The 18,426-nt window shown below is 36.3% G+C and overlaps 1 protein-coding gene and 1 long non-coding RNA gene across 3 annotated transcripts in view; one reads left to right on the top strand and one right to left on the bottom strand.

The window, feature by feature from the left end:
• Window positions 1-16,390, top strand: part of LOC108648879 — a 29,960-nt gene extending 13,570 nt beyond the window's left edge. Inside the window, exons 2-4 of the long non-coding RNA XR_001925338.2 lie at window positions 12,122-12,199; window positions 15,902-15,945; window positions 16,087-16,390. This is a non-coding gene — a long non-coding RNA (uncharacterized LOC108648879). The remainder of the gene's footprint in view (window positions 1-12,121; window positions 12,200-15,901; window positions 15,946-16,086) is intronic.
• The window catches only part of dnah7 (dynein, axonemal, heavy chain 7), an 86,595-nt gene that overhangs the window by 27,638 nt on the left and 40,531 nt on the right, over window positions 1-18,426 (bottom strand). For both annotated transcript variants that reach the window (XM_012971042.3, XM_002937720.5), the window contains exons 28-44: window positions 17,877-17,975; window positions 16,385-16,633; window positions 15,035-15,184; window positions 14,146-14,328; window positions 13,789-13,965; window positions 12,322-12,453; window positions 11,941-12,162; window positions 11,382-11,579; window positions 10,649-10,804; window positions 10,230-10,398; window positions 9,004-9,130; window positions 7,630-7,849; window positions 5,807-6,679; window positions 4,626-4,855; window positions 3,182-3,512; window positions 2,688-3,034; window positions 227-407 (exon numbers count right to left, since the gene is read on the bottom strand). In XM_012971042.3, coding sequence (XP_012826496.2) covers window positions 227-407; window positions 2,688-3,034; window positions 3,182-3,512; window positions 4,626-4,855; window positions 5,807-6,679; window positions 7,630-7,849; window positions 9,004-9,130; window positions 10,230-10,398; window positions 10,649-10,804; window positions 11,382-11,579; window positions 11,941-12,162; window positions 12,322-12,453; window positions 13,789-13,965; window positions 14,146-14,328; window positions 15,035-15,184; window positions 16,385-16,633; window positions 17,877-17,975 — 4,044 coding nt within the window. The remainder of the gene's footprint in view (window positions 1-226; window positions 408-2,687; window positions 3,035-3,181; window positions 3,513-4,625; window positions 4,856-5,806; window positions 6,680-7,629; window positions 7,850-9,003; window positions 9,131-10,229; window positions 10,399-10,648; window positions 10,805-11,381; window positions 11,580-11,940; window positions 12,163-12,321; window positions 12,454-13,788; window positions 13,966-14,145; window positions 14,329-15,034; window positions 15,185-16,384; window positions 16,634-17,876; window positions 17,976-18,426) is intronic.

Here is an 18,426-nt window from a genome sequence, read left to right as displayed (position 1 = left end):
ACCATCACAACTGCATTTGAACCATAAAGCCTCCAAAGAAATTAAAATGAACCCTTGCTGCCACACTTTATACTGCATTAATACAAAAGCAAGGAGTGATATCTATCTTTGATTCCTAATTTTTCTAACATTTTATAAACTCTGTTTTCACAGAATCTACTAATATGAACTATTTTAATGTAACAAGGCAGATTTTTTTGCCCTCTAGTTGCATCACAATACATACCTGATTTTCAAGGTCAGCTTTTTTTTGTTTGTTCTCCTCCAGCTTTTGTTCAAGTTTGGCTAGTTTATCCTGGACCTCCTTTAAAGCCGCTTGCTTTTTCTTTAATCCCTCCATTGCAACCTTCAGTTCACTTTCAGCTTGATTTAACTTTATTTTTTTAGGAGCTACTACTTTAGCCACTCTGAAATAATTCATCAAAACATACATTTGTTACATTAGAACTGGATAACATAGACTGAGAATGTTTATGCAATAGAATGAGGTCAGTTTTTGTGTATGCAGTTGAAAAAGTGAATTACCAGTGTTTTGAGGAAGATAAATTTAAAGGAGTCTAGAATCCAATAATGTATACTGAAAGTCTGTGTTAATTCAAGCAAATTTGCTATTTAATTAAACAATGGCAATGCGTACTTTGAAAGATACATCTTTATAAATTATGCTTTGTGATGTAATGAATCATAAACCGTGCTTAGTAAGGTCACTTGTGTCACACCATAGGGTTGATTCACTAAAGTGTGATAACGCATATCACATGCTTCGTGCGATTCGCTAAAGTATTATCGCATGCGTTAATTTTACCACATTTCGTTAATTCTCGCACAGAAATAATACTAACGCATGATTCACAAACACTTAGAAGCGCTAAATATCGCATTAGTCTGTGCGAAAATTAACACCTACTTGGGGCAGGTGGTAATTATAGAAAAGTACAGTTCATGAGCTTTTGGCAACACAATATGGACTTTACAGTGTGATTTATTTAAGTCTGTGTTGGCCCTAGAGTGATGCAGCCTCTAGTTTGCAGGGAAATGGTTATTTTCAAAAAAAGTAGTTTTACGAACGTAATGCTGTGTATGGCTAATATGGTGTGTGCGTGATAAGTAGCGCACGTGCGTTAATTAGCGCGCTGTGTTAATTAGTGCGCACGACAAGTAGCGTGCTGCGTTAATAAGCGCGCGTTAATAGCGCTCGTTTTAATGCACCTTAGTGAATCAACCCTCATGTGTATAATATGAAATTATATGCACACTCCTGTAAATTATAAAAATATTTAATGTCACTGAGGTGGTACAGTATGCCTAAGTCAGTGCTGAGGTACCGAGGGCCAGAATTTTTCAGGCCTACAATAATGGAAACCAGTTTTGACCAATTCCCTTTTTTAAACAGCAACCACTTCAAACCACACCATGTTATAACATACCCACATTAATGGTGGCAGCGCAGCAAAATCCCAAATGGTTGGTGTTCACTGTAGGAATATCCCCCTTCATTCATATGTGAAAGAATTATATTAAGTCATATTAAGACCTTAGGGACCATATAATGACTATTTGCAAATGCTAACAAACTGTGTGTGAGTATGGCACACACAGGCAGCATACGGCAGGCAGAGTATGGCACAGGCAAGCATAGTATGGCACACACAGGCAGGGTAGGGCAAGGCAGAGTATGGCACACACAGGTAGCATAGGACAGACAGAGTATGGCACACACAGACAGGGTAGGGCAGGCAGAGTGTGGCACACACAGACAGGGTAGGGCAGGCAGAGTATGGCACACATAGGCAGGGTAGGCAGGCAGAGTAAAGCACGCACAGGCAGTATAGGGCAGGCAGAGTATTGCACACACAGGCAGCACAGGGTAGGCAGAGTATGGCACACATAGGCAGGGAAGGGCAGGGCAGAGTATGGCACACACAGGCAGGGTAGGGTAGGCAGAGCATGGCACACACAGGCAGGGTAAGGCAGGCACACATATGGCACACATAGGAACTATAGGGTAGGCAGAGTATGGCACACACAGGAAGCATAGGACAGGCAGAGTATGGCACACACAGGCAGCACAAGGCAAGCAGAGTATGGCGCACACAGGCAGCACAGGGCAGGCAGAGTATGGCGCACACAGGCAGCACGGGGCAGGCAGAGTATGGCACACACAAGCAAGGTAAGGAAATGGCACACGGGCAGCAGTATATACAGTGACACAATGCTGGCACTGCTCCTACAGTCTGAGGTGTGAACAGGTGAATAATGTGGGCCCTTACAGTCTGAGCCTGAGTTGTGAACAATGCAGGGACTAAAAGGTGTTACCAGTACAGGGGTTTAAAGCCTGAATCTAACATTTTAAACCTTACACAAAGGTAAGCAGTCACTGTAGCCAGACAAATGGGGAGGCTACACAGAGGGGGATGGCAGGCCGACAGTTGGACAACAACGCCCTAAGTAATATATTTTTACATTTAATTAGCGAAAACATTAATTGAAATGTAATCAAAACAGTTTTGATGTTCTGAAAAAGTTAGCACAATTAAAACTATTTTTGGAAGCCGTATTTCCCCTTAATTGATCTCTTTGTATCATGTAGTAGAATACAGACTACAATTCTTAGTATAAGGAATTCCATAGCTTATATTTGTTATCACTATTCATGTCATGGTGGAGAAATAACCCTGAGTCCTTACTTATCATAGGAATCCATAGCAATGACCCATTTGCAGAGACCCTCAGCTGCTGTGGATGCATTGCGGACCTTTTCTGGCACAAATTCAGCATTTGTAATATATTGTTTTCTTATGATGTTCATATAAGCTGGTGGAATATTATCCTTGTCATATTCATGAAGTGATTGGAGGAATTTCATTTCACCCAGAACCCTTTTTGCTGGGCCCCAGAAATCTTCAATCTTTTTTCCTGAACCAGACGGATCAGGAATTTTGTCAGGTTTGACTCCTTTTAAAATGCAGATTGCCTCCATAACAAGCTTAACTCCAGAAGGAGGGCTCTTCATAGACTTCACCACTGTGATATCCTAAAAGATGAATCAAAAGATGTACAGACTTACTTTGGATTTAGATAATGGATTATATGCTGCAGATATGGGAGATGATTAAAAATAGTTCAGTTTTACAATAGAAAATGTTTATGTATACTGTAAAGTTTTCCCACTTTCTTATACCTGGGCTGTAAGAGTATCCAGTGCTGCCAAAGCAGATTCCAAAATTGGTAGTGCTTGTGCGAGATCACTATCACATTCATCCTTGATTGCCTTGGCTGCCATAGCTTGTTCATTAGCTACAGCTTCATCAGCTTTTACAACCTTTTCTGTTTTTGCTACCTCTATTGATTCTCGCTCAATGACTACCATCATCTCATCAACTTCCTTGCTGGCAACCTTTAGCTGAGGCTGCAGAGCTTCTAATTCACTCTGCATTGTAGCAACTTGTGATGATGCAGATTCCAGCTTCTCTAAGCCAACCTCATATCTTCTTTTCATTTTCATCACTTCTCTGTGACAGAAAACAGAATTCCATAAAAGTAATACATTGTACATTGTGTTTAAACTGATCATATTTTAAGGAAGATGGCAAGGATACCATTGTGTCCATAAAAAATAATACTATTATGAAATAATATAAAAAATATGTCCTATTCTCTCCACTGTGTCTTTGTCCCTTGGCTATTACCAGACAGAGCTGATTATTGGCCTGTTTATAAACAGAGATGGAGAGTCATCAGTCAATCTGCTGTCCTCTGCTCCCTCCTGTATCTGCACCAAGAGGCATTGTGTCAGCCTAGGTGCACACACAAAGCAAATGTTGGCAAAGAAATGTGTGAGTATGCATTTTTGCACCAAAATCCACTGGGAGTGTCTGCACTGTGGCTGACACTGTGCCTCTCATTGCAGACCCAGAAGGGAGCTGGTGCCAGTGGCAAATCAGCCCCTTCTGGCAGCAGCCTTACTGTTTTAACTAACCTAGCTGCAGTTCAGAATGCAGGCACTTCCACATGTTGGATTCCATGCTGGCTGGGTCTGACAGGGGAGATAGAATGACACAGAGGCTATTCTCTGCAAATGAATTGTATGTATGTATAACTTTATTTATAAAGCCCCACAAGGGTACGCAATGCTGTACAATCTTACAAAATACAAAATTACACACAGGGAGGACAAGTGTTATAATAAAAAAAAATACAATAAATATATATACTGTAAATGCACAGGGAATAAGTGCCAGGTGGTATGAGACACAGTAGGAAGGAGGTACCTGCCCAGTAGAGCTTACAATCTAAGTGATAGATTGTAGTACAGGCATGGGATCCATTTTCCGGAAACCTGTTATCCAGAAAGCTCTGAATTACGGAAAGCCTGTCTCCCATTGACTCCATTTTAAACAAAAATTAAGAATTTTAAAATTGATTCCCTTTCTCTCTTTAATAATAAAACAGTACCTTGTATTTGATCCCAACTAAGATTATGGAAATTACGGAAAGACCCCTTATCCAGAATACCCTTCATCCCAAGCATTCTGGATAATGGATCCTATACCTGTACTGTTGTTAAAAACATATTAATGTTACTCAAGTAACAATAAAGTGGCATCTTAGCAAAGCATACTTACGTCTGTTTCTTTTGAAGTAATGTTTTAAATGTGGATATTAGCTCCAAATAAGAAGTGGGTGTCACATAATTGTATCTTTGAAGCTCACTGCGGAACCTATCAGACAGGTTAATTGTAGATGTGTGAAAGCTTTTGCACATATCAATGCATCCATTTCGCACTTCCTCTGATATTTCAACATCCTCTAAGAAACGTGTTGCAACCGCTTGCAGTGCATCTTCAGGCCAAGGCTAAAATTAAGGTTAGATATTAAATTCTTTCAAGAAATATTTTTAATAAATTTTAGGTTTAATCAAACCTAAGACACCCAAAGTGGAAGTGGCAGGTTAAGATGTAGAAACTTAGTTCCTAATGCAATCTGCCATCATGTGGCTTGTGTGGCAGAGAGTCCTACATTTTTGTTTCTCTTTTATTAAGACATCAGTTCTGCTCACAAAGAGTTACGGTTAGTTGATTAATTACTAGTTTAAGATTTAACGTTTTATCTTCTGAGACAAAGGATTTAGGCAATTATATACCCTGCTGCATGTAACTATATTGTAATATTGAACAAATTTAAGTACCATAAACTTAATTCACCGCTATTATTGCTTTGGATAATACTTCTTTTTTATCACTGTCTGAGGTCTGTATTGTCCCTTTTATACTGCCCTCTAACCTTATTGTACCAAATATTCTTAATTGTAAGTGTCACTTTAGTCATCTACAGCTGTACCACAAATTCACTACCTACATGTTCACCCACCAAACATAGACGGCACTTCAGTTTAACGACTTACCCAAAATGTATTATTATTACTATTATCTCTCAATGCCATGTCTTACCTGAAGAGCTCCACTGGGTATTTTTCCCACCTGGTGGAATTGCTGTCTGCTATTAAGGACAACTGCGCTAGTGCAACTTAGCACTCATTAGTAAATGAGCCCTATTATCCCCATCATTTGCAGCTTTCCCTTTTTAATTCTACAGTATACTCAATATAGCTGCTTACCTATTAGCACAACTATTATTAACCCCATCAATCATACTTCTCCCCTCTCTGAATGCCTCAGTGCAATCAAAATCCTCCTCAAAACCCCCTTTTTTTACATTCTGTTTACAGAAGATATTTCAAGGATTAAAATGTATTCTCGTCATCTAATTTCATAGATTTTTGGTATTAAAAAAACAGCAGGTTTACCTGAAACCAATCAATTGTACAGCAGTTCACAAGTGCTGGAAATTTCCTCAAACGGTCACGGAAAGCATCTCCAATGGGACTCATTGCCAGTACCACATGCAACTGATCACGGCAGCGATCAATAAATAAGTTAAACAAAGCTAAAGGGCTTCCATCTGTTTGTTTTGTTTTATCCCTCTGCCGGTCAATTTGTCGCATTCGTTCACAAATTTCTTGTTTTTCATCAACAGCAAAAAGATTTGGTACCTCACCTGCATTTAGCAAGTTGTTAATATCTTCTAGGAAAGATTCTTTTTTAATCTGTGAATCAGTAAACAAAAAGACACCCTGCATCTCGCCCTCAGTAGACTTTCTTAAAATTAGTTTCAAGTCCTCACGCCACTCATTATTACCATAGCTTTTAGAAATTTCAACTTGGAAAAGTCTATAGTCAGCCATGTGTACTGCTAGCCGAGTGAGAGACTGGCGCCCACTGCCCCCTACACCAACAAGAAGTGCATGACTGCGTGGCTGTTTCAGTATACGTGAAATCCTACATATGTGCTCAATTGCAAATCGGAACAGAACAAGGTTCATTGTTTTTTTGCTAATGTTATTGAATTCTTCAAGGTGGCTTTCCACAACTAAGCGTAATTTTTCAACATCATTGATTTCTTTGTAATTTGTGTCTTCCCTTTTGAGATCATGAAAATCACAAAACATTAAGCTACGCAAATCATCTTCTTGGACTTTGCCATCCCCATCAAAATCTAGGTGTTGAAATAGTTTATTGAAATCTTCACGCATGTGACTTTTCACCACCTCTTCAATATATCCAACAAGCCAAGACCTGTCTCCATTGTCCACAAGGCGATCAAAGTAAACTCTGAGGACCTGGTACAAGTAAAGCAAAAAAAATCATAAGCATTCAAAAATATATAACAGAGTAAATTAACATTTCTTCATGTACACCCTACAGATAAGTCTATTTGGTATTTTTTGCCCATATAAAAGCATAAGTCCAAAAGCCAAATGCAATTATATATATATACTTATGTACTTGTAAGGTATTGTATATTTTTGAATATGGGAAAAACTATTTCCTTTAACACATAGGGGCAGATTCATCAAAGTACGAGTTTGAATCCTGTAATGGGCAAAATTAGATAGATTGATTAGATACGATAATTTCTGATGATCGGAAATGTCACGAAAATGCTTATGAATAAATCGTAATAGTCGCGATAATATTGTATTGGCGATCCGAAAGTCACAAAAAAAAGTCACGTAAATGGCGGGAAACCTTTCTGACTTTGATCCTTCTGTGCTTGTTTTTAGAAGCCTCCCATAGGACTCAATGGCACTCTGCAGCTCCCACCTGGTCAAAGGAAAGTCACGATACTGAAGCTTTAATGAATCCAAAACTTTCGTACTCTTTTCGACAAATACGATTTTGTCTCGTAAAATTTGTTGCAGAGTACGAAAAACTTGCGCAAATTAACTAAGGAAACTCAGAAAGTATGCACAGTTCTATAAATTAGAAAAAATTTAAAAAAATGTAATTCAGAAACAATCATACTTTGATAAATGTGCCCATAACAGAATGTTGATAAGTAGGCCTCCCCGTGTATGAAGGCAAAGTGCTGCCATACTACAGTGTGGCATCCTATCACTGGCAAACATGACATTAGTGCACTTTATACATTTACCTTATTAGCTTACCAATGGTGGTAAAAGAAAAATTGTACATATGGGTGATATGTAAATATACATGTATTTTTGTATAATATTAAATTTGATCAAAAAATACATTTTAATATTACAATGACTTATTTTACAGTTACCTCATGAACCCACAACCGTTTTATCAGCAATGGAGAATCTGATGTTTCAGGACGGGAAAGACAGATCCCTTGTATTACACGAGAGAAGTCACGGAGGTTAAATAAATAGTGAGATTTAGCTGGAGTAGGTAGCAAGTGCTTCAGTGCTTCTTTATAAACAGCCATGGTACTGTGTATTATCTGTGGTGTTAAGGCTTTATATTCATTGGGAAAGTTATACCTACAAGGTTAAAAAAAAATTAATACAACACATTACAGTAGAAATATAGTATGATGAAATATTGGTATGTTCTTATCCCACCTCTAGGGAACAATAAAGAACCCCATGCTAATGCCCCTTTCCCATCCTATAAACATACCTATATATGTTTCTGAGAACATGCAATAAACATTACTAAATTTAACCATTGTGGAACATGGTGGGTTTGCCAATTTTATTCACCATTGGATCAACATTTCCTCCTAACATTGATTGATTGATTGATTACTAAGCCTTGTATACTGAAAAAGACTACATTATTCATGGCTTACACTATAAGAACTCTTATCATTTTTGTGGAACTTCAATTCAGTTTTAGATTTTCTTGTAAAAGTCACTTGAATTCTCATTACATAGTTACATGGCTAGTTACATAGTCAAGTTTGGTTGAAAAAAGTCCATCAAGTTCAACCCTTCCAAGCAACATCAATACTACCTGTAAATTTTAGTATCACAATAGCCTTGGATACTGTGCTTGTTCAAGATATTTTTCAAGCCCCTCTTAAAGGCATCAACAGAATCTGCCATCACAACTTCACTTGTAAGGGAATTCCACAACCTCACTGCCCTCACTGTAAAAAAACCTTCTGTGCTTCAAATGAAAGTTCCATCTCTGTAAGCTAAAGGGGTGGCCTCTGGTGTGCTGATCATTTTTATAGGAAAAAAAGAACATCCCCTCTCTGTCTATATTCCCCCCTAATGTACATGTAAAGAGTAATCATGGCCTGTCGCAAGCACCTTTTTTCCAGAGAAAACAATCCCAACCTCGACAGTCTAACCTCATAGTTTAAATCTTCCATCCCTTTTACCAGTTTAGTTGCACGTCTCTGCACTCTCTCCAGCTCATTAATATCCTTCTTAAGGAAAAACAATGATTCAATTTTTAACTCTTCAGATTTAATCTAGCCATTCCTCTGATATATGCATGCATCATATTTTATATAGCACTGGGCTGTGACAGGATTTCAGTGACATGTAAATCCTTCCCCAGATTTACACAATCTAAGGGCTTGTGAAATGTGAAAAAACACCTAAGAGGGGGATGTTATTAACATTTACAAAATGTATTATTATCAAAATATATATATATCAGCTACTTAAATGTCAGAACATACCTTATTGTTAGATGCCAGTCTAAAATCCTTGAGAATATTGTATACATAGAATTGTCATCAAACTCATTAATAGTTACAGTGTTGAAATGCCGAAGAAACCTTGGAGTGATCGGGTTCCTTCCACCTCCTTAAATAAAGTAAATTTATAAATGATCAAGACCAAGACAAGCTGGAGAGTTTGTCACACAATATCCCTCTTGTATTTCTAAGACAGTAATCTATCCATAAAATATAAGAACAGTGAAATCACAGGAGATTCAAGACCATACAAAGACATGAAAGCTACAGGATAATTTGATCAAACTTAAACGAGGTTTCAGATATCCTATATTATATTCAGAAAGGGTAAATATTTATTGCACACAAAGTGCTTTGTCTTCCAGGAAAAATACATGCTCCCACAGGCATCACAGCGCTACAATGGGAATTTTGATGGTTGAAGCAAAACCTTTACACAGTTACTTGATTTAAATAATTTACTAGCAGTGATTTCCATTTGCAAAATGAAGAGGTATTTTCAGGACAGATTTCAGGGTATCTGCGGGAAAGCACACTTCCTGCAAAGCTCCCCAGGTGCCATCACCATTAAAGGTCTGGGAATTCGAAAGTGACTTCTCAGTCTGCAGTCCCTATTACTGTAGTTGAACTAAAGTTTTATAAACCTTAGACAAACTTCAATGTCAAAGTTTGCTGGGAGTGGGTATTGAAGTTAATAAACAGTTGGAGGACTTACTTGCCTTATATCTTCATTAACTATAGTTGTGGTTACATTGTTAATACTATTACTACTACTAATATAATCCTAACTGTATGAAATCAGAGAGAAAACAGATCACTACATTATTTTAAAATTGTACAGGTATAGGATCCCTTATCCGGAAACCCATTATCCAGAAAGTTCCGAATTACAGAAAGGCCATCTCCCATAGACTCCATTATAAGCAAATAATTCTAATTTTTAAAAATGATTTTAATAATTAAACAGTACCTTGTACTTGATCCTAACTAAGATATAACTAATCCTTACTGGAGGCACAACAATCCTATTGGGTTTAATTAATGTTTTAATAATTTTTTGGTGGATTTAAGTTATGGAGATCCAAATTACAGAAAGATCTCTTATCCGGAAAACCCCAGGTCCCGAGCATTCTGGATAACAGGTCCCATACCTGTACTAGAAATAACTGATACTCATTAAAATAAAGAAACTAGAATTGTGATATTACCTGCAGGCCCCATAGCGCACATAATCTGTATATCTACAAGCTTTATCATGGAACAGTCTTTCAGGTCATACCAGTTCCAGTGATCTAACCATTGCCGAAGCAACTCTACTGGAGGCTGAGCACCATAAACCTCTCGAGCAGGCATGTTCACGTCATCTACAAATACAACCTAAAAGTATTTGTACTGGTTAGCATCTGTTTAAGAACATAACATTGTTTAAAAAGTAATTCATTTTATACATCTTAGCCTACAAATTTGTTGAGTGATAAAGGCATGTCTGACATTTTCCCTTGAAATAATATGACAGTTTTATAATTTGATAATCATTAATACTATACACCTTACAACCCTTTAAAATAATAACAATATTCTATCCAAACGTTATTGTATGTAAACTAAATGAATAGAAAAGCATTACTGTTTTTTTCCCAAGTGGAGGACCAAAAACTCCCTTTCTCCTCTTGTCCAGTTTGGACATAATGATATTTTGAGTTTGGGCTGCTGTAGTCTGTGCTGAAAAGTTAATCAGCAAAGGTTTGTATGTTTCCTTGTCCAAACGATTTAACAAAAAATCCTAAAAGAAAGTAGAAAAGAAATGAGTAGGAGGTTGTTTGCATTTTCAAGGATTGTCTTACCTTCTTAAACTGATAACTGCTGCTAGAAAGTCTAGTGCTAAAACCATGGACAATCCACTATTTTCTTTATTTGTAAAACATAGAGAACCACAGGTTGCTGAGCACTGTTTCAATATCTTTTATAGAGGTAGCCAAAGTAACTTTAAAAAAATAGACAACTAAAGGACACTGTTGTTTTCCATATGCAAATTTGGAGGGATTTTGCTTAAAAGAGATTATGAAAATTGGATTTCAGATTTCTTAATCTCCAAATTTTATGTGCAGGATTCAGTATATAGATGAGTATTAACAATGGAGTCTTGCATTAATAGCAGGCATTGGCGTAACTCTAGACTCCATCTAGACCCCATCTTTACTGTCATTCAATCAAATCTTTCATAAAATAGAAATATACTAAAAATATTAACTACTGAAGACCCAAACTGATACACAAAAGGCATTTTATTAATAATACATAATTGTAAATATATATGGCAAGCACATTGAAATAATATTAGAGATAATGAAAATACTTACAATTATATAAGTACTTTTTCCAGTGCCAGTTGGTCCAACAAATACCGCTGATTTTTGATGCGTTGTCAGCAAGTTCATCAACTCAGTGTACCTAACTGTGTCCAAAGTGGGAACAATGATTTCATTGAACATCATCTCTCGTGGAATGGATGGAGCTGAACTTAGTGCTTCAGTCCATAATTCCCATCTTCCAACATCCTGTAAACAAATCACAGTAGTCCTTGACTTAATTCAGAAAGATATGATATGAACTCTGGGAGTTCTAAGGGCCATTTCTGTAGGAAAAATCAGTGAATAGTAGTGGAAGATTCCTGATCAATATGTGAACCCATTTGTTATATATACTCAACATAGGTGACACTGACTTTAAAGAAGATGAGATTCTGTAGAGATCCTGGGTGTGCAAAATAGATTTTAGACTTATCTGGTTTTTAGGGAGCTCACATTTCTCTATACAAATGATATCACTTCTCATTGCATTTTAAATTTACAACATATATATATCAGAGATTGAATGGAGACAAAAATCTAAAAAGGAGATAAGTAACATGTGTCCTACCTGTTTAACAAACTTATAATCATAAACAGTATTTTCTTTGGGAATTGGAACAGTGAATGGTTTTTCAGGTGGATCCACAGGATGCAAAATTTTAAACCGTGTTCTTGATTCTTCACTGAGGGGACCTTCTATAATTTCTCTCAGAAGTCTGTCAAACTTTACACGATCATCTTCTTTGCAGCTTCCACCAACTGACCATATCAGTGAGAACAGAAAAATGCCCTTAAAAGAGAGAAATACAAATTGTTTCTTGATTAAGGTAAGCAAAACTGACAAATGCTTCATAAATTCATGTATTGTACTGTATTTATTTTATTTATACAGATAATTACATTACAACTGTACAGATGTGAACAGATGTGTTTTTATTTCATAACAAACCTCCAACCATGAGCAGATCTCACGCTCACTCATATTCTGGACTAACGATTCATCTGAAAATTCATCCATCATACAGTCCATGAGGTTCATAAGTGATCTGACTAAATTTGTATCAGAAGTCGGTGACAGTTCCTGAAACACATTTGTAATTGTTTTGTGAGTCAATTATTTTCTCAGTTTGTAATGTTATACCACAATAATTCAGTCAAAACAATGTCCCTTTAATTTTTGCCATTCCATATTACTGTTTCTTTTCCTTATTAGTAATTGCGCATGTAATATGAATTTCATCTTTCTGAAGTAATAATTTATCTATGAGGCAAATGTATGAGCAAAAATCCCATGTTGAAAAAAATTAATAAAATAGTCTTATTTTAAGCTTCTGCCCCAGTGTATGGATTATACCAAATTATACTATCTCTTCTTTAAGATTACTGTCACACTTGAAGACAGCAGGCAGATTGCTAATCTATTACTGAAAAATTGAATGTGTTCCATGTCTACTGGGCCATAAGGCATATATTTTGTCATATCCATTCAACCAAAAGCTTGGGTACAATCCTGGGACATCACAAAACATGCATTGTGTCAAACAAAAAAGATTTTACTAAATACTAACAATAGTTACTGCTCAGTAAAACAAATATCATTAAAGATTTAACAATTAATCAAGTATAGCTGAGCACAATTTGACACATAGGGGCACATTTACTAATCCACGAATCCGAATCGGATTGGAAACGAACATTCTGCGACTTTTTCGTATTTTTTTGCGATTTTTTTCGTCACCGTCGCAACTTTTTCGTTGGCGTTACGACTTTTTCGCGAATTGTCGCGACTTTTTTGTATTGAGCGATCGTAAACGGCGGGCAAACCTTTGCGACTTTGCATGATTTTGGAAGCCTCCCATAGGACTCAATGGCACTCTGCAGCTCCAACCTGGCCCAAGGAAAGTCACGATAACGAAGCTTGAATGAATCCAAAACTTTCGGCGCAACAGTACAATTATTTCACAACGGCGCCGAAAAAGTCACGACAATACACGAAAAAATCGTGACGGCAGCAAAAAAGTCGCAAAAAAACGATCATAATGAAAAAAACGCATTCGGACGTTCGTGGATTAGTAAATGTGCCCCATAGTTTTGAAAAATTTCTGACTTGACAGGAATCATTTTATAAATAAGAAAAGAGATCAAACCCCCAGTTCCCAGTTTTACCTTTCATAAATTTGCTCCAAAGCACCAAAGCAAAAACACTGCAGAATTTCACTTCAGTTTCCACAAAGTCAACAAGCAAAGCCTTAAGCTGTGTAAACCAGATCACACATCAACAACTCTTTGATGGTAAAAGTATTTTTTTAAAAATAAGGATTGAAGGGCTTTGCAGTTCTGTTTATGGATCCTAAAGTGAGATGTTTATCATCTGCTACGATCAGAAGCAAAATATGTTTAATATTTTTCAAAATACCTTTGCACATTTTCTAATCATTTGAAGGCAGGGGGGAACCATTCTGTCAAACAGTCCTTCAATGAATTTCTTGTGCATTTGGCTTAGACCAGCAGGAAGAACATTGAGCCATGATAACATAATTGGTCTCCAGCCTAACATATGAGGTTCCATGTAAATCATGCCACATCTAGATACCTTTAAAGAAAAAAGTGCAGAAAAATACTAAGTTACTTATATAAGCCAAACAATATGCACTGCACAACTATTTAAACGGGGAGGCTACAGTGATGTGACTTGTAGTGTATTCTGTCCATGTTATTCAGTTGTATCTTATACTTTATATATAGCATTTAAAAAAGAATTAAAAATATTTACAGTTGCAGGAGAAGCCACTTCTAAATCCATAGGTTCAAAGATAAGACTCATTTGAGGTGACATCTGGATAATTTCACCGCTCATCAGGCAGAGTTTTTTGTTATCATCCAATACTGTGTTCATATTTTCTATCCAAACAGCATCTACTGGTCCATCAAAAATAAGCCATTTCCTGTCTGGACTCTAAAAAATTCAACATATATTATTCAAACTTATAATATTAAGGTCATTATAAATATGCAGTTCAGAAAATGTAGGTCCCATCCTAAATTTATGTTCTGGCCTTAGGAAACTAATGAGATACTGGTCAGAAAGCATCCAACTGTATCTCACTGGCTTCAAGCTCTGAGTTTAAGAAGAGCCACTCTACCAAATATAAGTTATAAAGGTTTTTGTGTGGAAAGCAAGTCTCTATGGAAAATGAGCTGCAGGCAAGGAACCCTACAGGCAAATTTTGACACCAGAAATAACTTCTCACGTACAGTAAAGTTCAGAACAGTATACACCTATGACCTGCAGTATATTAATATTTTGAAGAGTTTTGAAGAATAGTTTTTTAGTGTCAGTATCACTTTAAGCACTTCATTAAGTTCTATTATCATAACACTATAAGTAAACTTATGGAATACATATATTATCATCTGTACAGGTGTTCTTTACATTCCATTACACGTCAACTACCTTTTAAATTTAAGTTCAGATTTTCAGCACAGATGGACAGGCTTACCCCTTACCCCTTAGATGCTAAACCTGAAACTGCATTATACAGTCAGTAGTTTAATGGTTACAAACATTTTATATGAAAAAAATATTATTTAGTGTATTGTGTAATGTGTAATAGAGATCTCATAGACTTTGGGAACTAATACACTTTTTCTGCAGCACTTACTGTAGAAGAAGCAAATGCTCTATAACTAACAGCCAGGATTCCATCAGACCATTCATGTGACACAGGGTCAAACTGCCCATACAGCTGGCCCATTGTTATTGATTTAGGATTGAGCACTGTAATTTGAACCTTGTTTTCATCAGCAAGTCCCTGCAGGCAAAACAGTGGAAAAGACATAAGAATGATAAACAAATATTTTTAAACTTTTTGTGTACCCAATTTATGTAGCAAATACAGCATTCTGGAATCTACGGCCTTATGTTTCAAGTGGAAGCAAACCCAAGGTAGTTCAGGAACCTACTAGGAAAGATATTCTTTTGGATCTGGTAACAAGTTAATAATGCTGAATTCATCTCTAGCATTTGTGTGGTGAGCATTTAGGGAATAGTGATCAAAATATAGTCTTCTTTTAGATTATGTTGTAGAGACAACTTTATAAGGGAATAACTTTGACTTTGGCAGCATGAGGTCATAAACCGGGAAAGACTTTTTACAGGATTTAAAATGCTGCTTAATAAATATATGTATCAATATTCTTCTCTTGTAAGCAAGGAAAGACATAGCAAAGTAAAACCATCATGGTTTATTAAAAAGGTTTGCACTGAGATTGGCAAGAAAACATGTGTTTAAGGTATTCAAGACAGCTGGGACAGACAAAACTTTTATCAAGTACAAAGAGACAAACAAAGCATGCAAATAGCAATACAAACTAATACAAAAGCAATACAAGCTAAAATAAAGAATGATAAGGGCAGCAAGAAGCAAAATCAAGCTCTGTCTAAATGTCCACTAATTTTATGGTAACATCCAAATGTAATTATTTTTTACTTAACATCCTATAATCATTTGTCCTGTTTTTTACTTTAGATAATACATATTGATGATCTGTGCCAAAAGCTCTACCAGAAAAGGTATTTCTTTTTTTTTCTTTTTTTTTTTTCAAAAGTGCACATTTACTAACATTTGAATGCATCATCTGAATCTCCAGCATTGCCTCTCTTAAAAATCTTGTTTCCACTAACCTGATTTTTTTAAACAATTACTTATTGCAGACAAACACTTTTCGGCAAAAAAACCTGAGGACTGACTGAAATAAGTATTTCAATGGAAGAAAGCACACACACTGCACACCCAGTCTAGCAGTGGGTGAAAATTACCGTTTCTACAGTGGCGTTTAACATTAGACTTTACACCTTGTATATATAAGTCTCTGTATTGCTTTCATTATCTGGAATCTTGCAGAGCACAACTGTTTATTCTGACATCACTTATTCATACAAGCCCTGCGATCACTGCACCAACATTTTGTTAGAAGTCTTATGGTGCTTTTCCATTTTGTAGGTACCATACCTTTTCACATATGTCATTTAGAGCAGCTGCCAGAACTCTATAAGCAGATGTCTTTCCACCAAATGGTTCTCCAACAATCATAAAGCCATGGCGCACGATCATCATTTCATAAATCTGCAAAATCTTCTCTGAAAAAAAGCTGGTCATCTGCAGATTCATATTTTGACAGTTTTCCTTTATTGCATCCATGAATACTTGGTAATCTGCTTTGGGCAGTTTTACTCCAGGAAAAAGATCAGAAGTAATACCCTAAAATAAAACAAATATGGTTGTATCTTATGGGTCTGATTTACCAGCATTGCCCTACCCATGGTGGGTAATCAGACCTTTGATATTATTTTCTAACTTGTAAAACTAATTGCTGATGGCTATGATTAACTACTCATATTGAGCTTGAGTTCAAAGTGCTGTAATATGTTGGAGATAACTAATGTGTCACTGTGTTGCTTTATGGGGGAAAGTGGCAGTACTGTCCTGTATTGGAGGTAACACTGTCATTTTATTGTTTTCTTAATGTTTTCTATTTTGGGAGTTGCAGGGAATCAGAGTGCAGTTCCATGTCAGCATTTGCCGAATACTAAAGTTTTATTTTATGCTAACGGTTGCTGGGGGGTTACACTACGTTTTTCTGGTTGCTGGTAGTCACAATGCTTCTCTGTATAAACATACTGCTGCAGCTTCGGTGCCATTTTATGAAGAAGGTTGCTTGGATTTGGCTTTAACCTTAAAAGAAAAGCAATGACCCTCTGAAGAATTATGCCATAGGTTCCATTCCTATTATCTGTTAATTGTAGAAAAGCATTTGCAAATGTTGCAGTATATTTCCTACCCTATCAGAAACTGTTTAGAACAGTGGTTACCAAGTAAGTGACTGCCCCCCTGTAAAAAGGCCAAAGCCTTGGCTGGTGGCTCTGTTTAAAAACCATTTATGCTGAGAATTTGCTCTCCTAGAAAAAGCCTAGCTTGAAAGTTAATTTGAGTGAAACCATAATGAAACCAAAGATGTTTTTATATGATCCAGTGTTAAGAGGAGCCCTGGCCAAACAAGTCCTCAAATGGGGGTTTGAAAAGAAAATGTATGAAAGGCATGAAAAATACAGATGGATCAAATATTAGTGGAGGATTAAAATGTGAGAAAAGCCCTGTACTGCAATGTTCAAGAAGAGACTTTCTTTAAAACAGATAGGATTAAACCTAGAATTTTCCTGCAAATACAGGGATCTCAGGATTCACGGATACAGGCTTTGAGGAATATTTTTTTAATTGTTAAAAGCCACAGACTTCAGTCTTTTGATTGCCTTACACTCTCTGATCTGGCAATAATGCCCATTATTATTAGATTGTAGTTCATATAAACTAAACTGCTATGTTTTTGAACCATTCACTATCCCTACACTTTGATTCATTTTAATTATTTTTGGAAACTGCTAGTTTTATAGGATTTTCATGTGAAGTAAATATTTGAAAAGCATATAAGCTAAAACAGTCTTACCTCAAAGAGTGGCAGATCTTGAGACAGAAATTTGGGTAAGTTAACATCAATAATAGACCTGAGCAGTAATATTTCTTCATCTTCATTTGGGTATTTCAGCTGGTTAATTGTTGAAGAAAAACATCACAATCAGTTACAGGATTTTGTCATCTTACCAAATTAATGATGATGACTATACTGACAGACTGTATGGCTTATTTATGTCTGCAAGTGCATTTGTGGTTTTTCAAAAATGGCAAATTGACACTATTGTGGGAAAATACACTGCATTAAAATTAAAAATCATTGCAAATTGTGTCCAAAACAGAACTTTGCACACTGCACTTGTGCTTATATATAAGACCTAGGGAGTCTAACACAGTTTAACTATTGCTAATACTATAGACTCACTAAGTACATGTGCATTGTGTAAACTGAACTAGGTTTTCTTATACCTTGCTAATAGAATTAAAAAAAAATTGTTTTTAAACAGTATATTGCAAATATCTTTTTTCTTTCTTTGTTAACTTTTTTCAAAATGTATGTTGTAACAGGGAAGCATAAACAAACA

This window comes from Xenopus tropicalis, chromosome 9 (assembly GCF_000004195.4).
Source record: "Xenopus tropicalis strain Nigerian chromosome 9, UCB_Xtro_10.0, whole genome shotgun sequence".
Classification (NCBI taxonomy): Eukaryota; Metazoa; Chordata; class Amphibia; order Anura; family Pipidae; genus Xenopus; species Xenopus tropicalis.
This window is presented reverse-complemented; position numbering and strand designations above follow the sequence as displayed.